Source organism: Blennius ocellaris, assembly GCF_963422515.1.
Source record: "Blennius ocellaris genome assembly, chromosome: 7".
Classification (NCBI taxonomy): Eukaryota; Metazoa; Chordata; class Actinopteri; order Blenniiformes; family Blenniidae; genus Blennius; species Blennius ocellaris.
Genome location: NC_137656.1, coordinates 22,087,603 through 22,112,698, shown reverse-complemented (window position 1 = coordinate 22,112,698; position 25,096 = coordinate 22,087,603). Strand labels below are relative to the sequence as shown.

Below are 25,096 nucleotides of genomic sequence, written 5' to 3'. Positions count from 1 at the left end.
GCCTTTTCTCCATGTGTAGCCAAGGCAGACGTGGCAATACCCTCCCTGTCGGTGTGACTCTCAATTTGAGCCGGATTCTTTATGCAGACCATGGGAATGCTATTCTAGTTGCAGACCCCGCTCTCTGTCACCTCTGCAGATAATGGTGAGTAGATGAACAGAGAGCTGGAGGAGGACCCCCTATGCCCACTCACAGCCCTTAGCCCCACTCTGACATGAGAAATAGTGCCCAGGCCTGACAGCATCTCGGAGACATATTGTAGTTTATTTTGTCGCCCGGGCATGCCATCTGTGCCATTCCAATAGAGGGTGTGTGTTCAGGCTGCTGCAAGAGAGAGGGCGCGAGGCTCAGGGTCCCTCAGTAGCTTCGCAGCCGCGGCAGGTCATTAGTCAAATTGCCTAATGAGAGAGAATACAAATGGCCCCCTACCCTGACAGGAGGAATTTTGGAGGTGTCAGAGCTCCTGACCCGTGCTATGAGAACAGATGATAGTGAGTTGCTATTTTCAGATTCTTTTAATGACTATGGCTCTATGAAATCCATTCTTTTTCTTTTATCTTCCCCCCACTTATTCACATCCTCTCGACAGATGAGTGGAATAAAAAAAAAAAAAAACTTTTCAACATATTAAATATCTCGTTGGCAAAAAGTGGTAGTGTAACTTGTGAATTATTTAAATGTTTACTGGGTAATCAATTAACATTCTATCAAAGCCTATAAGATTCATACAGAACCACATCATGTGCTGAAGTGATGTTGAGGGTTTATGATAATCTATTTTTATTTGTTACTGCCGACTCTGTGCAGATCAGTTCCCCGGTCGCACTGTACGTGACTGCAGGCTTGTGTTGCAATTCTCTCGACAGCCAGTCAGTGCATTCACACTAAAATATTAATTTTATTTCACCCAAGTCTTGAAAATAGTAAACAAGTTTCAAAATGTTTCCACATGCTCAAAAAAAAAAGAGAGAGAGAGAGACCCAGTGGATGAATGTGTTTACAGTACTGAGCTTACAGGCTAGAAACTGTAGATTTATGGCGAGAAACTGTAAAAAGCTAAAAAGCTTATAATAAGCTTACTCTTTGCCCATGATGATGATTTATTTAAATCAACAAATTATTCCAACAAATACCTGAATGACATAAACATAGGAAATTATGTCAAAGGCTCATTTTAGATCATTTGTCTAAGTATTTGAGATGAATATGAATTGGGCCAGAAACTTGAATACAGTGCACATTAACAGTTCTATTCACCAATGCAACTTGTGTTTTGTTAGCAGAGGAACGCAAAAAGGAACACTTATGGAGAATGACCCACTTATTTTTCCATCTGTGACAAGCAGTCCTTGAAATCTGGCTATGGGTGGAGAGCCAGAAGACAGTCCCAGTCAGGCGCTGGTCCATCAGTCTTCCGGAAAGTGGGCAGAGCCAGCAACACTTACGGTGAGTTGGCCACAAACACTGCTGCAGAGCATGGGATGCTCTGATGGACTGTGCACATATGTGAACGCTTCTCCAAAAAGCCTTTATTCAAATTTGATCCAACTGGACCTATATGTAGATGAGGCTGTTGAAGTTTTTTTTTTTTTCAAACCCCCTTTTATTAATTGTTCAAAGCAGCGTGGTACTGGCTAAATATACGGATAGTCCTTTTAGCTGGCTGGCCATTGAGAGCTCTCATGAAACTAAACGAACAATCAGACTTTAATCAGCAGCACAGTGTCTTTTAAGACACTGCCATGGCACTGGCATTGATCCCCAGCTGTGGCTGCCGGTAAATATGCAGCAGAATGTGTGTATAAATGGGGTACGCCTCTCTGGACAAGTGTAAAAGCTGGCAGAGGGCTGACAGTAAATTGCATGTGCCGGATGGGACACAGCAGAAGGCACAATTACACAAATCCCCTCTTAATTAGCGGTTCTGTGGGCAAACTAACCCGTAATGATGCGAGGGATGTGGCGAGCCCCAGAAATCCTAACAAGAAACACTCACCAGCACTGGAGACAGGGTCATATGGCCCCAGTTCCCCCAAAAGTCGTGACTGACACGTGATCTGTTTTGATCAGTGCAGCTGCAGGAGACGATTCCCATGAAGGCCCGCTCCCCGCAACCCCCGAGCCCCCGCTGAGCTACTTGCCCTCTGGACTGTGGGTAAAGCAGCAGGCCCTATGTGGGTGTGCGTGGCATTATTAAGTTCTCCATGCTCACAGTACCAGGCAATGTAAAGTGGCATCTCACACGGTGAGTAATGAACTGTGCCAAAGCGGAAGCAGGAGGGATGACAGCCAAAGAGGCCTCCTTGGCAGCCACTAACCTGGGCATCCACCAATTTATCATCCCCTAGAACCAATCCACCAATGCTGCCCTGCCATTTGTCATTAATTATGCTAATAAGGACACCATTACTCTCCTGATGAAACAGGAGACTGGCATTAGAACAATGCATTTACAGTTTGAGATATATGCATTTACCTGTTAGTATTACGGTTTATGGATGTGTGGAGATATTTTGCTTCATATGGATAAAACGGTCACATCACGTGCTTCTAAAAGTAACAGAAAATCCCAGGACTACACTGTACACACTAATTGACAATTAGAAATGACAAACCAACTGTTCCATAACCCTGCATCCTCACACGAAAACGCCCTCGTCTTTGTAAAGACACTGATGTGTTTGAACCTTTTCACAGCAGACTTCGCGGTTCTACGCAAACCAGCCTGAGCAGAACTATTTAATATAGCTTCTGGGAGCCCCAGATGCCCTTTTCCAAAACGACTTCATTCCCAGAATCTCATTGTGCTTTCTAAATCACACCACAGTATGTATTAGAAGATCATTAATAACAAACTTAACAAGTCAGCAGAGCCATTAAAAGATCTTTAAGGCATATTTGACCATAAATCTCCTTAAACTATATTTAATGACTGGATTTTTGTGAAATATTTTTTATCAAGTTCTAATTAGATGTGTGATAACAAACCCTGCCGTACATGGGGCAAATGAGGGAGCCGTGACAGGCCCATCCATTGAGGCTGTCCACGTCTGGACACCGAAACTAATGGAGCACCGCTTCTATCTCAGGGATGGATAGAAAGCAATGAGGGATGAGACTCCAGAGTCCAGTCTGGCCTGCAAATGCAAAGCCATTTAAAGTCTCTTATTTGACTGTAATAAAGGTCCAAAAATGCCCGAGGGCCCCGAGGCTCCAGTCAAAAATTCCATTAGGATTTATACAGGATTGATCCGGCGATACTTAATGGCACCATCACGCTGAGATGGATCACGCTCCGTGACCAAACCTGCATGGTGCAACAGGATCTCTGACATATCAATTGTATGAAAGTCAACAGGATTTCCTTCAGAGGTCTGATCCCCTTTTACCATCAAAATGTGCTTTTTTTGACACGGAGATAGATGCTTCCTGCCTAATAACAAAACTGCATGTCACCACAGGTGAGTTTGATCATTGAATGATACCAAATAAATACCGGAACCATATAAAACTACAGAACAAAATATGTTCTAAAGCCAAAGTAAACAACAATAATCCTTGGAAACTGAGCTGACACCACATACAAGTAAAAAAAAAAAAAAAGACGATTCTGATAATGTGTGAAAGATAAAAGTGAATACAGAAAGTAAAAGGTCTGAATGGTGCAAATATTTTTTATGGTGACATTTTTTTTAGTGAAGTAGATAAATGATGTATTTACATACAGAGGTGATGCACAGTGTGCATGAGAGGCGAGAGAGTTTATAGTCCAGTGAACTGTGTCTGTTAGGTGTTTGTCACAGCGGCAGCCTCGTGAAGCAGAGTGTCTGTGTGTCTGCTGATTTCACTGAACAGATGAACGGAGCGTACCAGAGCGGAGGAGTCTGGATAGTTTGTGTCCTGGATGTGTGGATGTGTGTGTGTGGGGGGGGATCTTGGACTCGTACAAGTACTGGAAAAAGTGAAGTTCAGCTGCAATGATTATTAACTTTTGTCATACTTGTTTTTTGGACCATTTTCCCAATTATTTAGCATGCATTTTTGTCAATATCATGTTGGGGTGGCTTTTAACTAACGTCTTAATTCAGGTGAAGCTTTATTCACCAAAAATGCTTAAGAAAAAAAAAATCCTTGCGAGCTTGAATGGACAACAAATGATGAACTCAAACTTAACAGGGAATTTAAGTAATTGTATAGACTATACGTTTGTTATCACTGAAATTCATTTATATTCCCAGAAACTGAGGAATAGTTTGTTCAAATAGCTTTTAACTAATCTACTAATAGTGCTAGTCTTAATTAAGGTGAAGCTTTATTCACCGAAAATGCTTAAGAAAAAAAAAATGCTTGCGAGCTAAAATGGACAATAAGTGATTAGCTCAAACTTAACAGGGGATTGAAGTAACTGTTTAGACTGTAAGTTTGTTATCACTGAAATTCCTTTATATTCCCAGAAACTGGGGAATAGTTCGTTAAAGTGTTTGTGTGTGTCTGTGTGTGTTCTCGGTGTAAATACTGCTCTCCGCCTGAACCTTGCTTTCTCTCGCTCCCTCTCCATTTCGCCTTTTGCTGACCAGGGGAATTAAGAAGCAAAACGTGGGTTTTAAGAGCGTTCCTTTCATGTCTTGATGTAAGCTTTGGCATTACTTCAGACATCAAGATCGGTTTCATAGAAATCCCATTCCATCTAAAGTAAAAGCGCGGCAGTAAATCTGCCCATACCTCCCCCATAACACTTCCATAAATGATTCATTCAGCTCAGTTTAGCTGATGCAAAACAGAATGTTAGTGAGTTGTGGACGGAGCTGCAAGTGGAGGACAAACGCTTCTGTTTAGTGATTTCATCAGCCGGTGAGAGAGACGGAGAGAGGGAGAGGGAGAGAGAGAGAGAGAGAGAGAGAGAGAGAGAGGGGAGAGTAGTGCACACTAATAATAACTTTAGTGTCACGATGCAGTGGTTGTGTTTTTTAATCCCTCAGCCTAAAGAATTGTGTTATTCTAAAGTATAACCCCAGCGGTGCAGAAGTGGTTGAGATCCATCACGGTTTGAGATAAGAGCCGGCTGATCTCCGCCTTCTGCACAGCCTTGCCCACAACTACACAGAGATAAGATGGAACTTTTGTTTGAAACCTGATGAGAACCCTCTTAATGAAAGTGCTGCGCCAAAAATAATCTTTTTTCTCCATGTTAGTCAATCAAGAAATGGTGTAGTTGGGGGGGAAAAAGAGGAGAAAGAAAGTAATTTTGCATAATCAGTGAGCACCATCTGGAACAATTAACCAAATTCCACAGAACTCAGAGGATCAGTCATATTGGCTTATTAAAGATCCAGAATTATACAAGTAATAAATCCTTGGAAAAACGAAGCGTACCCCTGCCTGTCATGACTATTTTAACTTCAAATACAGTGGAATACTTGATAAGGCTGAAAAGAGGAGATTAATATATGCAAATTATGTCGAGCATTTAAAAGCCCCCCAACAACTGTCTCGTTTTTTTTCCTCCCTTTTTTTCTGTCTCTTATTACAGGGCTTTATGTTTTATTCATACACCAACTCACCTGTCATTTCATAAGCTATAATATTATGAGGGTATTATTAAACAGCATAAAGTGGAGCTTTAATTGGAAAGCTCCATTGCATTTTCCAATTATTTGCGGCAAATTAAAAGCAGATGCACATAGTTTAATAAGAATTCTAATATTGTTTCCTGAAAATCAAAAATCACTGTCATCCTGCCAAGATATTTTGCAAACCCAAGTTAATTTTGAGCCTCCTATTTTTCTCCTCCTCCTCCTCCTCTTCCTCTTCCTCTGAAGGATGAACTGTCTGGTGTCTGTTAATTGAAGTTCCTCTAATGGATAGGGAAATAATTGCTCTCCATATTATGTTAGATCAGGGCCAGTGTCAGGATGTATTTTTGATTAATGCTATAGATATGTAAATGCATTACTTTTTATTACATTTACCTTTTTTTTATCAGGTGGATGTCTCCTGAAGACTGTATGCTGTTGTGCAGGTTATAAAGAGAGATTGTGATGCAAAAGATGTCACATAGTTTTTGACATAAAAAAAACCCCACATTTACTTGCATCTATTTATAGTTTTATCAAACATATGCTTTCAGACAGATTTTGTGAATGCTCGTATAATTACCTTTAAAATATCTAGATTCCCTGTCAATGCATGAATAAAAGACCTAATTGGCAAAGGGACTTGGCATGGATCAAAGCAATGCTGGTGAAGAAAAGCAAAAGGTTGGAGCCGCTGTGAAAACTTGATAACTTTTCAAATGAGCTTGAACTGTCAAGTGAAAGAGGGCTGCAAAATAAACGTGAATTAGTTTTTAATATTCTGGTAATAAATGTCAAAGGCTCTGCACATCACATCTGTACATGATGTGACTGCTGATGACAGATTTCCCAGACATGCTACCTCTCCTCCCTTCAAGTCGCACGTGTTTTTTCATGTGTGTATGTGTGTGTGTGTGTGTGTGTGTGTGTGTGTGTGTGTGTGTGTGTGTGTGTGTGTGTGTGTGTGTGTGTGTGTGTGTGTGTGTGTGTGTTGGGGTTTTTGTTTTGTTGGGAAGTGACGGAGGGTTTAATCAAGAAAGCAGGCAATTCATCAATCCTAAAGAAGGCGCCTGTACAACCCTGACAGAGCGCACATGGTTTTAGACCAACTCGAACCTGGCCAGCTGTCAGCCCCCCCCCCCCCCCCCCCCCCCCCACACACACACACACACACACACAGTGCTAACAATTAACACAAATAGGCTGTCGGCTACGACCTCACACTTGGTCTGCAGGCGATCACATTCTTAATGAAGGGAAGTTGCGTTCCTTCACATTCACAGTGTGATGCTGGAAGGATGACGAGTACACACTCTCAAGTAATAAAGGAAGAGTGATCTCAGGCTAATCCGACCTCCTTTATTTGAAATCTCACCCTCTCATGGAAAAAAAAAAGAAAAAAAAGGGGGAGAACAGGGCAGTCTGTGCACTCGCATCGGACTGTTTGGTGGAGGTAATTGATGACTGCTGGCAGCGGTGTGTACAGTGTGTTCATGCTCTTCGCTGTCACTCACATCCCGTCCCGGTGGAGGAATCCCACACCAAATGCCACAAACCGTTCAGCTGTGTGTTAATGTCCACTCCTTCGCGGGCCTCACTTGTCTTGACTAACTTATAATACAACTTTAAAACTGTATTCTAAAAACAATATGATGCATTCGTTCAATGTATGTACACTTTTATTTTTTAAATCTAAATTTAAAGAAACGGACAATTCTAAATTCTCACATTGAAAAAAAAAAAGTGTGATATCCATATACTGTGCATGTAATTCATGTGATTGCTTAGTACTAGATTTGTGTTAAATAGGCAGGGCGTAGCTCGGCTGTAGCCTGGGTGTGCCTCTGCTGTAGCAGCAGGAGGAATCCTCACCACATGGTGTCTCTCTCCAGCTGGATAAAAACCTGCCCGCTTCGTTCACCTCATGTGGCTCACACACTCTTCAAGGCTGGAGCGTCTCAGACTCAGCGGCGCTGAGGCTGTCATAGCTAAGCTGTGCTTCCTAACGAATTAGCCTTCCCCCCCCGTTTTAGTCATGGGGCATTGTACTATTGTTGAGTTTCTCCTTGACAAAGGAAAAAAGGAATTCGTCCAGTGCATGCAAGGTACATATGTAAGTATGGCATGTGATGGATCATCTTAGACAGCTGTTAAATGTTCTCTTGAGTGTAATGCCGAGCTCCTCTGGGAAGTCACGTTCAGCGTGATAAGCAAAGCTCTGCGCGGTATCCATCAGTGAGAACATCTAGGCGTAGAGCATTTGGAGATCAAGTACCAGAGGAGCTCCTCTATTGAGTGTGCATAGGTGGAGATGAAACCATTTGTGAGGACATGAAGTTCAACATGAAAGCACCATATTCCATTTTTTCTTCCCCCCCCCACAGAATAAGAGATATGGTCAAACAACTGATCATGCTCTTAATGGTGCTTGCAAATTTACTTATTTGACTATAATGATTTAAACAGCATCACAGAAGGGTCTGAGACCTTTTTACCTGTCATGGTGTAGCTCCCACTGCTCTGCTGCTCGTACTGTGGCCTGCTCACGTGTCTCACTCTGGCAAAAAACAAAACAAAAACAATATTCATGTAATTAATCAATGCTATTGTGTTTGCAACCGTGTCAAAAACATACAGACCGCATGTAAAGCTTTGGGTTTTACAAGAACACTTATGCACCAAGAGATGAGAACTATACCAGAATTAAAATGATTGAACCTCCCCCCCTCCCTCTACACAAAGGATTTCTGATATGTCTGAAGGCAAAACACAGGACTGAAATAACAGGCAGAATGTGAAGAGGAGAAATATGGTTGGAGTTAAACTGTGCCTGAGCTGCCCAGGGGCTTGAACAGACCTTTAACAGGGGGTTTGGAGCAGGATCTTGTTAATTCTGGAGGAACTGAGAGATTCCATTATTCAAGGGAAGTCTGTTTTTTTCTTTTTCTTTTTTTCCCTCCCCGTTTCATGGCCTTGTATTACAGAAAACAGCACAGAATGCACTTTGTGGGCAGTTGAAGTTAACAAACCATATAAGATTGAAATCCTCATCAATCAAGCTTTCATGAATTACACCCTGTGACTCACCCCTACGGATCGATAAATCCACAGCAAGCAGGGGGAAAAAAATTCACAGCTTCAAGAGAGCTGCATAACATGACATGCTTTGAAGGCAAAGTGAGCTTTGGGGATGACACTATAAAACAAATGATCTTATAATGATAATGCAAAGCAGATATCATTAAAATGGGGGGGGGGGGGGGGTTTGCTTTGATTAGAGGACACACCGGCGAAAGAGCTTGTTTGAAAAACAAAAGGAACACGATAAGTAGCAGAGCAAGTGGGATGTGAGAACTGAATTATGACAGAGACGCAACAGATTTTTGGAAGTGAGCAGGTGCAAAGTTGCAAATAATGAAGTGTTCTGTGTATCATGTTCTGTATTTAGCGTGTTTATGGATAAACATAATCAATCTCCATGTGCAGGAGGTGTAAAATCAGAAAATCCTCAGAATTTAGGACTGACGGCAGATCTGCATATTCTCAAGGTGCTGCACGTGAGTTGTGACTTTCAAAGCCTTATCTCTTCGGTTGAGATAAATAAATGCAATAATTTCCATCAAGAGCAATAAAACAAGACTTGTGACAGGCTGTGGTATTTATGAGCTGAAGCCTGCAACTCAGATTTATTTGCAATGAAAGGGTCGACTTTTCTCCTCCTCATTTACATCAGCATTTGGCCATGTTAAATCCAGGCCAATGGTGAATTTTTAAAAGGTTGGCATCAATCTTGTGGGAACGATTGCCATATTCAGTGCGGACTTCTTTTACCTTGCAAAGGTTGATTCCACTGCTGAGGAAAAGGGAAGGTACACATCTTTCAAAGCAGAGAGACAAGCCATGGACTGATAAAGTGGCAGCAAATGGTTTTAAATGCCCTTTAAGGCCTTTGTGTTTATGTTGTTTTATTACTGCTCAGATGATCAAAAAAAAAAGAAAAAAGAATTGCCTATTTATCTGTGAATTTAAAAAAAAAGTAAAAGCAACACTCAAAATTCCCCAAAACTGGGTGTGAAACTGGCGAAAATGTTCTTGTGAAATGCTTTTCTGCAGCCAACCTCCACGATTGCTTTTCCCATCTGTTTGAAAAAACACAAAACTGTCTCAATCCAAATTGGTGATTTCTAAATACAATTTTAGGTGCACTGGAGAGGGTAACATATGGCAAATCAATTAGACAACTAATTCTTAAAACAAAAAAAAAAAACATGGGAAGTGCATTTGCTAATCAACAGCAGTGTTGGGGCTCGTATTATGTTGGCCACTGGAGTTTTGACAACAATTAATCCTCATTTCAGGCGAGGAGAGCCATATTGACACATATTCCTAATTTGAATATTCAATTATAGTGTAGTTCCTCATCAAATTAGAGTAAAACTGGGAACGCGGCCTGAAAGGTTTACGCAATTACAACGTGGATCAAGAGTATTATGTTCCCATGAAATCTGTTGAAGTTAAAATCACATTAGTGTAGCAAAGCGAACCACAACTCCACGGATTACTTAACAATAAGGAATCAACAGATCATCTGTATTGACTTTGTTTCTGTGTGTTCCACACAGAATAAGGAAAAGAGTTGCCTACCTTTTGTTTTTTTTTAAAGGGGGAAAAGGTGGAGAGAAAGTGGGAGAGACAGTAAGGACAGACAGGCAGTGGAGAGGTAAGATGGGAATGAGAGTAATATCAGTGACTGAAGAGCCTGCAGCCGCGATACAGAGAGCTCCAAGCTCTTGTTTTGACACACATCCAGCCTTCCCCGTGACAACATCTCCACACCTTCCTCTATGTGCCAACAGTGCTGCTTTGTGGGAGCTGCTTTCTCACCCATCATTATCCTCCTTTAAGCTCAGTGTCAGGTGTTGAAACGAGGATCTCTCTGAATTTGGTGGCAAATACCTGAATAGTCTGCGCCCATCAGATCTTTGCTGATCATTCGATCACTCCTGGCACCGCTCTGCATCCCCTCGCTTGATCTCCACTACTTTTTTTGCAACTTTTCTGAGCGGAACAAAGTAATGAGTGAGATTGAGGTGGGGAAGCATTGTTCTTCAGCACTTCAGACAGGAGATCTGTCATGCGACACGGTGACAGTCACGGTGTTTCTTTCTCTCCAGAGTCGCGTGCAGTGGGAAGTCTTGGTTAACCAGCATGCAATGAAAGCCGATACAATACTCCTGCAGAGCCGCAACAATGTGCCGAGTGTCACAGGTAGAACGCTGTGCAATCCAAAACGTATTGATATGCATGCCAATCCTGACACCGATGGCTCTCTATTCTGCACGTGTTCAAAGGAAAGCCGGCTATGCGATGACGAAAAGAAAAACAAACCCAAAAAAACAACAACCCGCCAACATACTCGGCCTTGACATTTTTATCACTGTACACTTTGATTTAAAAAGTGTCCCTGTGTACAATTTCAAAGAGAAATGTCAGAAACCTTGATTCTGAGTGAGGAGAAAGAAATTGCAATATTAGAACAGGGCTAATTTATGCCAGCAGTCACAGCAGAGGTCAGATATCAGCTTCAGCAATGACAGTTTTATCAGGAGAACAAATGGCAGCGTTGGTCAGGAGAAGGAAGGAGGGAGATACTTTACTGGACACATTAAAGGGCTGACCGGATGGTGCAGGTTTTATACATTATGAAGTCGAGAGAGGCTGATACGGTCTGTCTTGACAGGGAACAAGCCAAAGCGGTTGACATCGAGATGCCGCCATGAATCAAAAGAGAACACCGTCCCTGGATGTGATGCTTTAGCCAAACATGATAAAGAGACATTAAACACACAAGGTTTGAACGCGTCTGCACAGTGGACAGCTCAAAACGTCTGTACAACACTTTTACTGCAAGGGCCTGAGCAAGAAGTAAAAAAAATCTAAACAAAAAAACAAATGAGTCTTGCAGTTTCTACTTAATTTACCAATTTAATTGTGAGCTGACTTTTCTCTTTAATCTTTAAAATCAGGATCAAAATCATTGGGGGGGTTAGATACAGTAGTTTTCCACCAGGGTTCAAAAACATGTTGGAGGTGAACCGGTGACTGAAATTGTCTCTTTGAATGTTTGTATGTGGTTTTGTGTCCCTGTGTGTTTGACCTGTGATGGACTGGTGACATGTCCAGGGTGTCACACATCCTTTTCCTTTAAAAAGAGAACCAATAAATCCCTTATGAACAAACTCTATTTTTAGTATTCTTAATTGCAATATCAGTTTATGTGGGCTGTGTGAAGTTTTCATATAAATGTTTTTAAAACTCAGTAGGTTAATCATAGAGAAATGTGTTAATTGCAGCCATAACATTAACAACCGTGATACTTAATCACAAAAAAGCCCTGCATTATGTTGCAAAGGCTCAGTCTGCTGTTGCAACAGTCCCATTATTGGTTAATCAGAGTGCAACATGTCTAAACAAACTATTTTACATATACATACAAATGACATTAATTATCATTACTGTCAGTATGAGACAAGAGAAAGTGTTTAAAACTGTCACACATCCTATTAAGAGTAGTCAAAACCTTTTTGACCATGGTTAGCGAAGAAAACAATACAAAACAATTCAAATAAAACACCTTATCCTTGATGCAATGACTGTGTGCATCCCATAATGATGCAACACACTGCAGTCACTGTGCACTGCAGCTCTCCGCCGCTGAAAAACCTGATTTGCGGTTTGCGTCTGTACACAACTCTAACAAGCTCTCGCTGCCTGAGGCAACTTAACATTTGAGAGGGATCACTGCAGCTTTCAAAATTATAAGGGTCATTAAAAATTTACACATTATTGACTGTATTTAAAACATCTTTTCCACTGACTGTAAAGAGCACTTAAATTTAAGAGGTGCTATTCTCCAAAGGCCATAAAGTTGTTATAGATAGCCCGAAGGAGGCATGGTGGAGAGAATTTTCTCTTGCGGAATATGAATAAAGTATAGTGGTTTGATACTACACAGACAGTTACACCACGGTACTATAGTTATTTAAAGAATCGGTGAGTGTTGAGCAACTGTTTATGAATCACTGTGTCAAACCATCTAATCTGAGACTTTAAAAGAAATTATACACCTATTCATGGATATATGCGTGTCTGTTTGAGGAGCATGTAGCTACACAGAAATAAACAGTCAAAGAAGCGCCACTGTGTAAATTGCCCACAGTTCCGTCCTTATGTGTCAGTGCATTACAGATGAAAATACTCTCAAAAGAAGACTCTCTGACTGTGGAATGAATTTTAATGTTAATACAAAAACAGCAGCCTGTGATCTCAGCAGGCATCGGGAGAGGGGGGGGGCGCGAGTCGCTTCGAGGTGCAATTTATTCCAACCTCTGAGCCTCACCAACTTGAAAGTGGGCTTCAAAAGAACTGAGGATTACCGGCAAGAGTGGTGAAGGCGCACATGGGCCTTGGCTCTCGCCGTAACTTCCAACACATCAAAGATTATTGACCATCCACATCCAAAATGTGGGCGATTCACAGACAAAAAATACTCAGATCAGTTTGGACTCGGGTTTTCAATCCTCAGCTGTACGTTTTATTGTTCTTATCCCACCGTGTCCCCATGTGAACAAAAGGCTCCGTTTTGAATATGGCTGCTGGCATCCACTACTTTGGCCTGTTGTGGCTTTCTAAGTGGCTTTTACTCAGCGCCGGCACAGGATGGCAGAACATAGCACTTCAAGCTGGCAAAGACGCGAGAATCCCCATGCCAAGCGTCCCTCTCGACGGCACCGCCACGCCGAAGGAGTCTCAATTGTTTATTTACAATTTGCTGTGGAAATCCCCAGCTCTTCATTGTGATAAATAATTGAGCTGTTTGATCTGGACACAGTACAAAGGTTTGCTCCGTTCACTGGGAGGCCCGAGGCGGAGGAAGCTGGAGCAGCATGAGCAGAGGAGGGGACACACGCACACACACACAATCACACACACGTTTCCAGCATGGCGGAGATCTTGGAGCTCTCCTCCCTTCCTCTGCAGCTGTCGCTCCCTCTCCGGGCTACATCTCCTCCTCTTTGTCTGCACAGTACAACACTGCTGTCACCACAGTCAGAGGAGCGACCTGCCTCTGCCTCCTGGGACACACCGCAAATAGCAGGAGTTTAGCCCTCATTGAACTCCTGTTCTTGTTCCGGGGATCCTGTCTAGTTAGCCCGTCTCTCCAGTTCACCCCCGCTACCTCGCTGTCCAGCAACAACCGTCGCGACAAGACTGTCCGGGAGTGATCAATTGCTCGTGTCTTCGTTGTGGTACATATGCTACAGAAGCACAACAAAAGCCAGCGAGCACATTCAGGAAGAGGGAAGTTTGGACAACTAGTTGCAGTGCTGATTATACCTGATTGAGTTGATTGGCGAGTCATTTTGGTGCGTGTTGGACATTGCCGGGGTCAACTTTTGATGATGAACTTCTCCCATCCGATACCAAATTCCCATGCTGTTGATCTCACTGTCACAATATGGGGAAAAAACCAACAAACTGATGGATTAGTTATACTTCCCCGCCCAAAAATTGAAAAAAATTGGCGACTGGGACTAGATCCAAAACATCATGGTTTCATTCACTTCCAGTGTCAAATATCTCACCCTAAACAGGTGTAGTTAACAAGCTGGTACTTGGCCTTTGCAATGATCTGGATGTCATACACAGCCGTCTCTGCAGCCTCGCGAGGGCTCATTTTCACACAGAGCCTCCTCTTCCTCGTGGCAGCTTCCTCTGATGAGTCAAGTACATATGAGCATGTCAAAAAAAAGAATTGGTGGTTGCATATTCAGTTCCGTCTCCTGAGTTTGAGGCACTTATATATATATATATATATATATATAGAGAGAGAGACATTTTCAACCCTCTACAAATCCCACAGATGCTTTGCTATTAAGTCATTACCCGTCTTAGAATAAGAGATGAGCTCATATCAGTTTCTGGGTGACTTGCTGTGCTCAAAGGGAAATGACTGGACACCGGGAAGCCACAAAATTCACATGCATTATTATCATTTTTATCATTTTAGTAGGTAAAATGACAGAAGCAAGTGAATCCTCCATCAGCTTTAGTGCACAACAGGGATTTAAACTCGATATTCTCGAAAGCAACTCATACATAATGTCACATGTATACATTAAACATGGATTCACATAAAGCAATAAAACATTAAATTACAACATAGCCAAACAAAACATAATCTCTTTTCTTCATTCTGGCACAAAAAAAAAAAAAAAAAAAAAAAAAGCATTGCCATGCTTTCATATATTGCATCTGTGCCACGCTCATTTATTTCCCCAGCAACACTAGAAAGTGCAGTGTAAATGCAATGATAATAAAAATAATAAACAAGCTGTCCTCACTCCCCACACCAAAATATTATTACATTTCCAAGGCATGGATAGTGAGGGGGAAATACGTAGCACTCAAAAAGCACTAAAGCATTGGGGAATGCATTTCATTAATATTAGATAACCCCCATCGACTCGTCCTCTTCCCAAATAAATACATAAATAAATAAGCCCCTCATAAAGAAAAGCACAGCTCCAGCTGAGATAAACAATGACTCATGATTCTCTTCTCTTGTACCTCCAGGGCAAAATGTTTATTTTATTCCCAGAGTCTGCCATAAATTAAGCTAACCTGCACCCATAAAACATTCACTATCTCGAGCAAAGCTGCCCCTGAGGACCTCCTCATGAGCTGGTCGGAGTGTGAAAACACAAGAAGAAGAAGAAGAGGAAGAGGGGAGCCAGCCGCTGGTTGGTATTGACTGTTTACTTACTTGTGTCCATTGTTTCTAGCAGAGGTGTGAAGGATTCTGGCAACGCGTCCTTCATGTCAATCAGCTTCAAGCCCACAACAACGTCGGGGCCCTGAAAGAGGCGGCGGACGCCGGGGAGTTTAAATCACGCACGCAATCTCACTCTTTCTAAAAATATTTGTCTTTTGTGAGCAGCCAAGGAAGAAAAATGTGGAGAAAATAGAGTCAATGATTTGCTAAAAGCTCTAAAGGGTTGACAACACAGCTCAAGTAATCACCCCTCTAATAGTTTTTTTTTTTTTGTGGGGGGGTGGTGGTGTGAGAGAATGCATCTGTGAACTTGTAATTATTCTCAACCTTTTGGCGCGAAGCTGCGAGATGATGGGAGCCGGCGCAGGCAGTCTGATCAACAGAATGGGACTAGTTAAAAATAATCAGGGACTGTATAGTTGACATTTTCAAGCATGACTCTTCCCAGCCTCCCATTACATTTTCATTTTTTGCCATAATAAATTGCAATAATACACAGCGGCAGTAGAGAGTGGGGCGACCCAGGCGTGACTTGATGCGTCCGAAAAGCCCGGATCCCACTGCTACAGTTGCTCGACAGTCATTACCATTAGATACATTTTTTATTCATAGTTTTTATACTGACGTAAGGAGGAATATGGATGAATGTTATTACTATGCATGAAACCTTTTTCAGTGTTTTCCGCTTTTTTCTGGAGAGATTTTTCCATCAGGACCTGACAAAATGGGACTATCTCCCTCCAACCTAGAGTATGATAAATCACAAACTATTTACTTCCCCCCCCGCATAATTCAGGGGCTAATTTTACAGAATCTGTTTTTGTCATAGACAATTACAGTGGGAGGTCCATTGACTGGCAGACAGAATAGCCTTTGTTGATGGCTCTGTCATGTTTTATTTGTGTCAAAGTCTTTAAAACAATGTGGACACACATTTTAAGATAACATACAGGAACTAGGGAAAGGCTATTTGTATGCTATATACTAAACCCCGGGCCAGATTGAGCTCAGGCACCAGGCAGCCGTTGCCAAGTTGCCTGGCTTTTAGAGGACACGCTGCGAGAAAAAAAAAAAAAAAAAATGACTTGATTAAGTCCAGAAATTGAGGTGATGCGAAGTAATAACAAAAATGCAGGTTTTGTTTACAATACTGTCTGCATTATCCACCTGCAACCCAGGGAAACTTAATTAATAGACAGCCAACAGCAAGCTGTATGAGCTGCGGTTGGACAGGTTGATAATCCTGGCGATGTAAGCAGGTGTATTTATGGCCACAGAGCTGCTGACAGCCAAGCAGAAACGCATCAACAGTCGGCTGCAGGCAGGAGATGAGTCCAAAAATGACCCAACAACATTATGAGAAATATAATGCAAAGATCTTTTCAGCCACACTGCTCAAATTGGGATTTCTATATATATACATACATAAACACATCCACACTGAAGGTGGATTCTGTGGCGTAATTTCTGCCATAAAGAATGAGTATTTTTTCTGCTTGTTAAAAAAGTTGTATGTGCAAGTACTTCCTAGCATTGGGTTTGGTAACCATTTTCTCTACAGGGACGCTGTTGATTGAATAAATCGGAATAGTTAAAATACAGCTCATTGTTATTTCATGAATAAACATAAATAATATCCTCGGGAGGGAGTAGAACATGAGCAATATCTCTCTGAGGTATTATTCATCTGGAATATGCATGCAAATCCATTATATGTGAAAACTTCAAAACTCCACATCCATTGCCGGCCTTTTTTCATGAAGCCCTTCCACTGATCAAAGTGCAAAGTGTGTGAAGATATTCAGGCAACAGAGAAGTGAGCTAATAACAACTGGCAAACAACAATAACAAAAAAAAAAAAAAAGGTGGTGTGGCTGAGGCGTTAATGAACAATGCATAGGAAACGGGAGAAGTTTACGTTGACGCTTACAGTTTTTCTGGTGAAACAGAGGTAGCGGATGACCTTGGATTTGAATAAGCCGTCCTTCCACAGGTCGGCGTCAGAGCCATCTGTTGTTTGTGCAACCTACGTGGAAAAAAAAAGAAGAGGAAAAAAACAAGGAGAGAAAAAAAAAACATGCAGGAGGTGGGATAAAGTTAATGTATGTATGCCATGAGCATGCTGCTTTTGCCTCTTCCTTTGCATACTAGCCTTAATTAACGCTTGCCTACACTAGTGCTCCATCTCATTAGTGCGCTGCGTGGGTAAAGGAGTCTTAGCCTCCAAAAAGGTGGCTAAAAATATCATCTCTTGGGATTGTGCTGATTAAAGATACCCTGACAAGGAACTGCCCTAATAAGGAAATCAAACTTGCTTCTGTAACAAAACTGGGATTGTATTTATGGTAAATGTGCAATGTGTGTTTTTATTTCTTTAAATAAACCTCCTGATGTACTCTGTGAGCGGAACATGATATACTGAAAATACTAAACATCTGAATAATTTTACTATCATGGCTTGAGGAGTTAAATTAAAGAAAAATAAAACCCCATAACATTACAGACAATTTGAAGCAATTTGATAGGTTCAGCTCGAAAGATCTGAGCGGCACGCCCTTGTACAATAGACTCGTTCAGTTGTAAATGAGTAGCAGAAGCAGTAAGAAAAATAGATTGCATCATATTGACAGCATGTGGGCAACGCAAGTCGAGCTCAAGGTCCTACACTGCATTGCTATGTAAATGTAGGTACGCAGGGCAGAATGATAAAGCAAAATATAACCTGCAGACTGCATCACAGAGACTCCTCCATCGTTCGTGCAAATATGCTTGGCTGAAACGTCATGTTCCATTGGCTATCATGTGAGAATCACCTAAATAACTGCCAGAGCTATTTTCTAAAAGGATCCTTTACAAAGAGGAGTCAATCTAATGAGGTTCATTCAAATGAAGAAGTCATAGATCTCTGCACCCACCCACACACATTACCCCCTTGACAATAATGATGAATGACCCTGTGACTGGGTGGGGGGAAACATGGCATGGGGAGATTCATGCAAAACCACCACTGACTAGATGGGATGAGAGCTGAGACTGGAGAGGGGAACAGAGACAGATAGTCAGATGAGAGATAGAGAGAGAGAGAGGGAGAGAGAGAGAAAGGGAGAGAGAGAGAGAGAGAGAGGGAGGGGGGGGGGGGGTGAGCAGAGAGAGGGATTGCAGGGCGTCTCCAACAGCAGTTCCATGAAAGGTCCCAGAAGGAGCCTATACATCACCAGCCTCCCTCTTCCTTACAAGACAACCCGTCTTGGCCACTTTTTCCAGGTCAGTAGCCAGCGCATCCTGTCAGCGTAAACAAAGGGCTCGCTTTGTGAAACCCAAAGTCAAGTTGAGGAGTAACGAGGGCACGGTCCTCCTCGGAGGCACCTCAGGCATCATCCTGCCACAGCCGCCGGCAGCAAGGATGCGACGCAGCTTGAATGCGAAACGCCACGGCAGAGGAAACATGTGTAAAGTTGCAGTGGCTCTCCTCCAACACTTTAAAGCGATGCGGCGGTGCCGTCGTTAACACAGACTTCAAGGAGAAGAATGTCACATGTCTGATAAGAGATCTCACAGCTCTGATATTGAAATGCGACTGCATCATTTGATTTAAAACGAAATGACAGATTCAACTGCCACTTCCTGAAATCTCCGGCTCACCGTGATCTAAAAGCCCACCTATGAGACGTGTCTTTAGGGGGTGCTGCGTATTCCTGTGAAGCCTCTCTGGAGACAGACACCACCAGAAAGTTGCTGTGAAGCACTGAGACGCACAGCTGTGAATACAAAGGTATAAAAGGCGAACAATCAAAAAAATCTCTGGAGAGTGAAACCAGGTGGGGAAGAAATATGAGCGGTACAGGGAATCAAAAAGTCTCCTCGAAGAAAGAACGCAACCAAAAATATAAAGTGTCAGCTTTTATCTCTCAAGTGGCTGATCGAGTTAAATTGCCGTTCTAATTGTTTCTAACATTTTAGGCTAATCTTTTGTTTTTGCTTTCTTTCACAGGTTGGGATCAGGAGGTTTCAGGTCGTGCACGCAGCCTGGGAGACTGCGTGAGCACCAGGGGGTGAGGGGGCAATTAGTTAAGCTGAAAGAAGGGGGAAACAGCTAGCAGGCATATCCCCGGTGCAGCCCTGGCACGGAGCACGAGTGTGCGAGAGTCTACTGGAGGTGTTTGATGTTGGGTGGCTGCTGGTGCTTCGGCAAAGCTCCGAGATCCCAGCGGAGCGGCGTTTGATCTGGGCCCGTGCTCTCTTGTGCTGGAACAACCTGCTCAGGTTCAGAGATGTGAGCGCGCCGTATCAGAGAGCAAAAGAGTTAATCAGCCTTTTGATCTGCTTCATGAAATGTACGGTAAGTATGGGAGAGGAGTCGGCATTAAGGAGGAATCTAAAAAGATCTTCCGAGTATGAAAGGGAAAAAAAAAAAATCAATACAGAGTAATGTCTTGAGATTTCCCCTCCTCTGTGCTGCATGAGCGCACCATAACCCGACTGTTGATATTTTTGTTTTGTATTTCAAGTGAGCAGATGAAAGACCACCGAGCGATGTTCAAAAGATGTTCGTGAAGGTGGGACAAGCACGTCTGAAATAAAGCTTCAGAGTCAAAATGGCCTTGAATTCTCATCTTGGAGGCTGACTTCCTATTCTTGATGTGTTGTTACCTTGAAAGTTGTTTCTAGTTTAACTTTGTGTCTGACGCGGGATAGAACATATCACTAAAGATTTGAGCTAATTGTGGCGTAACCCTGACCTCTGACTAACATACATCCCAAACTATCCTTTGGAGCAGGCTGCCATTAATAGGGAAGGATGGATGGGCCACATTAAAGTGAAAGGAAATAAGTAGACGGAGGGTAATATGATCAATTTCATTAAAACAAAAATGGTAATGACGCAATGCAGATAAAATTAAACGTAAGACGGTGGTAATAAGTGTTTCAGATGTGGCAAAAGCTCAAAACAACATAATTTAGAGGAAGAATAATCCCATCATTTATTGCTTATGGGTTAGCCATTGAAAAGTACATATTTTATTGCTGGTGTTTTATTACAAACTATTACTTACAAAGAAACTAAATCCTGTGTGGCTCTGAATCCCCCTGCTTGTATTTTCATGGCTTCATGTCCACAACGGCAGCGACTCTCTACCCTGAAACACAACTGTGACCAAATGTGGACGAGATGTCCAACTCCTCCATGTTGATCATTTGGAGGATACCATCTGGGTTCCCACAGTGCACCGCAAGCTGGCGTTGGTGACAGTGTGAACCCACTTATGCACTCAAAATAGAAAGTGTGGAAGTACATGATTTGAGACACGGTGTAAAAAGCCTGCAGCCACTCTGTTGCAACTTGCCGTCGCATGTGCTAAATGCTAATGTCAGCATGCTAACACGCTCGCAGTAACAATGTTAGATTGATGATATTAAGCAAGCTGTGGTTTTCACTGTGTTAACAAGCTGACGTGCTTATAATTAGCGCGGAGAACAAGCTCAGGTTGATGGGACAACCTTTTTGTAGCTATTTGGATGGACTGAGCACCGGGGAAGCTCGGAACATCACTAAAAATAATTTGACAGAAAGTTCAATAGGCAAAAATTATAAAGACAATATCAACTGAAGGTTTTTCCAATACAAATAATAGCTACAACTAATTTTGTCCACTGTGGGTTTGATTGTTTAAGTCAATACATTCAGAACTAGAATTGAAAGTCAATCTGAGCACAAGAGAAAGTTTTTGAGTAGATTCACATCAACTCTGAACTGTGTGTGACTTTGTGACAACATGAATCCTGAAAAAGGCTTTAACATACCAGTAGTCTGCAGAGATTCACTGTTGGGAACATTTGAGATTGCACTTTATAAGTTTTATAAAATAATTTTGTGCAGAATGCTATCATTTTAGTGGTCTGACCCCTCTAAAGTGTATGCACTTGAAATAAAATGCAATATTATACAATATTCAAGCACCTTTAGCACCTTTCCACCCACTGGCTGACACTATATATATTTATGTATTTATTATGAAAGCGATGGTCATTTGTTTGTCCGTGCCACCAAAATGTATCTCTAGAAATTCAATGAAAAATTATCTCAGATATCAGGTCACAAAACTGCACAGCGGATCATTTTGAGTCAATTCACCTGACGATAGTGACGACTGTGTCACCTTGCAATTATTCTTTATTAGTCATGTATATCTGAATATCTATTTAAAATAACATCCATATATTTCAGTAGCAGATTTTGAAACCATCTTCACTGACATGTGTGCACGTTCACTGTTCATATTAAAGTCATGCACTACTTCCAAACTGCTCGACAACAACAGTATTTGCACATCAGCTGGAATGTACTGGTGCTCTGGAGCAGCAGAGGAGGAAGTCTGACGGGGCTTCTCCGTGTTTGTCACTGCCGTGCGGCGTGTACGCCGCTTCCCCGCCAGTGGCTCCGTTCTGATGCCAACCCAAGATCATCTGCCAGAGATTACAAGGAGCGGGGTGTGTAGGGTGGAGCAGGAAGAGATAAAAACTGCAGGAGGAAGGAGGGGAGGGTTCAGAGGGCGTAGGGTGAAAACAAAAGAGGGCTGACTGGGAAGGGAAGGAGGAAGAGGCTTCTCCCCCTGAGCTCGTCTAGTGTTTTATTGAACTTGCACTCTTTACTTTTTCACCCCCTCCGACTCATTTACAACCGAGTAAAGTTCTCATTATCCAACTCCCTGCGCAGCAACTCGAATCCTGACACATTCCTGCTAATGGTGGAGCTGTTGCGAGACGTGAGAAAACACGAGGACAAACTTAAATGATAAGAGCGTCAACCCAACGTCATTAAGCCTCTGGTGTGTTTGTGGAACTGACGGCAACCAGAAACCAGAATATTCTAATAATCAAAGTAAAAATAGGTCATCAAAGATAGATTTCTCATGGAAGCATCTGCCGCCATCCTGACTGTGTTTCAACAGTTACACGTGCAACCAACAGCAGAAAGGCTAAGCAGAGCATCTATTCTGCGTTTGATTCGATCCTCTTGACTTGATGGTTTACAGCCTGAGCCGGTTAATAGACTGGGTCCGTCAGGAGTTTGCATGAGCTCCCTGTGGATCTTTGTTCTGGGAGATTCTCCAGGTACTCAGGTTTTGACATTTTAAAGGAAAACCGAAGATCTTCATTTTTAATTCATCTTTTGAATATTCATGTTTTTTTTAATAGAATCTTTATTTAATTTTAATGTTTTTATGTACTCTTCATTTACTGTACCGTAGTCATTCAATTTATTTAAACAGTTATATAGCTTGATTTTATGCTTTCTGTAATTTTTTTTATGCATTCTGCATGTTAGTTATTTACTATGACATTTTATCTGTTATGTCAGTCTTTAGCTTCTATCCTTGTACCCAAACATTGTATACCTGATATTTTAATATCCCCTTTCAATTGTATTTTATTGACTCTTTTATGTTTTGATATTTCTCCGATATGATTAAGATATAATTTGACTGTGTTTGTTGGGGCTTTGGTGGTGGTTTTTTTCCTGGCATTATTGGGCTGGACTGTAACAGTGTGTCAACTGGAAGATTGCATGTTCACTTCCCCATTTTGTCCACAATTCAAAGTGTCCTTGAGCAAGACACTGAACCCCAAGTTGCTCCCAATAAATGCGCTGTGCCCCTTGCATGGCAGCCACCTCTCTGTGGGTGAAAGGGTGGATGTGATTAATAATGTAAATGATATTGTGTTTTGGGGACTGCTCAAACAGTGGAAAAGCGCTAAATGAAATCCATTTTGTACTATTTTTTTTTTTTTTTTTGTAATAAAGAACACGCCACAAGCACACAAATGCTCGAGAGAAAAAACTAAGTTAAAAGGTAAGAGAATTTGGCTCCAAAATTGGTGGATATCCGCCATATCTGGCAACACTGGCCTGTCGATCCATTTTCAAGTGGCTGTTTAATATGAGTCGACAAAATGATGAGGGAAAGAAGAAGCAGAATGAAGGAAAAAAAAGAGCATAGATTTTAACATTTTGGCGGAGCCACTTCGGTCAGTCACACATCAATGACGAAGCAGTCACATGCAGAAAAATATCAGAATTGGTACCAAATATGATCGAAGCCTGAGTCTGGTGGTAAAAAAATGGAACTGCAGCATTGACACGGCCACAAAACAGGTTGAATGAGGGTCACTTGTGAGCAAAGAATCTGAACTGGGTCGCATTTCCCTGCAGTGTGAACGAGGCCTAAGTGTGTGGGTTATGTATATGTTTCTCTGCATTTAAACCATAAAAACTTCGAAATTCGAAGCAGATTTATATCTGAGTGACGCAAGATATAGCAGAGATCAGAAGCAATCCATTAAACCAGAGCAGCTCCTCGATGAACATTTCTTACGCTACGCGATGAGAATCAGACAAGATTTGATAAGTGGTTTATCAAAATTGTGTAACGGTGGATACGCGAGCAGAGCCCATCACTTTACTCGGTGATGATTCATCATTTTTCACATTCACAATGAAATTTAAACTGTTGCTTACTGATGAGTTTGAGGGGAAAAAACCCATGGGGACGCATTTGAACAGGTGATAAAGCCTTGTAGTAAGAAATTGTAAGATTTAATTTCAGTCTGTGAGGAACTTGCACGTTCTCCCTGTGCATGCATGGAGGTTTCTAAAGAAAGCATTCATGTTAGGTGAGGAGGTTTTATGCATGGATCACTGGATAAAACAAAACAATGATGGAATCAACTCCAGTACTCACAATATTATAGCCATCTGGGGCCTTGCTGCTTGATGCAACAATTCCCACTGCAGTGATGGGGTGTTTAGGCAGCTTGTCGGTTACTTCAGACATGTTGAGTAGCTATAATGCAGAAAAACATTGTGCGAGACAAATAGTCAGAACACTAATCAACAGTTCTTCTATTTTAAAAGTGAACCGAAGACAGGTTGAATCCACATATTTATTATGAGTCTTGTTTAATCCTTAACAAAGTGAAAACAAGAATTATTTGATATCTGAAAATATTGAATGAATGAATAAAAAGTGAAAGAAAATGAACATTGCAGCCTTTCTAGTCATTACAGGGAGAATGGACAGGGTCGTTCTTGGCTAAAATGGCCACATTATTGACTTCTTGATGAGGCTTATTAGGAACCAGGAGAAAAAGTGGTGGCCTAATCCAGGATCAAATGACAAGTGAGACCAGTGACAAAACAGCATTTGGAGACCACACAATCACTTCACCAAATCACAAATTAGACGGGCTGGTCACATATTTTCAAGGAAGTCCCAATCAATTGCTATCTATTCCTGTCTAAGGGAATTTTTGCCTAATGGGTATGCAAGCCTTTTACAGCGTAAGTGGCTTCGCAAAGGTTCCCTTATGCAATTTTATTAGATTAGGGTTAAAGCCTTCTTGTACTAACTGACAAAGTTGCTGCGTTCAATCTTGATATTTACAAAATCTATCGCAATTAGGTTGATCAAATTAAGGGATTTGGTCCAGAAACAGCTGTCTCTTTAACAAATGTGAGATAGCTGTACTTATTCAAATGAAGCAGGATAGCAAATTAGCTAATAGAATGAGGGATTTCTTTGCAACATTAATTTGTTCAAGATGAGCTTTTGTTTACAGCACAACATCTAGCAGAGCAAACGAAAAACATTCAAACTATTTACGTCGCTAGACAGAAACATCATGTAT

The 25,096-nt window shown here is 41.7% G+C and overlaps 1 protein-coding gene across 1 annotated transcript in view; it reads right to left on the bottom strand.

Annotated features, from left to right (window-relative positions):
• Positions 1-24,243, bottom strand: part of mvb12bb (multivesicular body subunit 12Bb) — a gene marked incomplete at its 5' end in the record, with an annotated part of 33,607 nt that extends 9,364 nt beyond the window's left edge. The window contains 6 exons of the mRNA XM_080499207.1: positions 8,070-8,131; positions 13,972-14,082; positions 14,220-14,349; positions 15,401-15,491; positions 17,340-17,435; positions 24,151-24,243. Of these exons, the coding sequence (XP_080355333.1) occupies positions 8,070-8,131; positions 13,972-14,082; positions 14,220-14,349; positions 15,401-15,491; positions 17,340-17,435; positions 24,151-24,243 (583 nt within the window). The remainder of the gene's footprint in view (positions 1-8,069; positions 8,132-13,971; positions 14,083-14,219; positions 14,350-15,400; positions 15,492-17,339; positions 17,436-24,150) is intronic.
• Between the last annotated feature and the right edge of the window lie 853 nt (positions 24,244-25,096).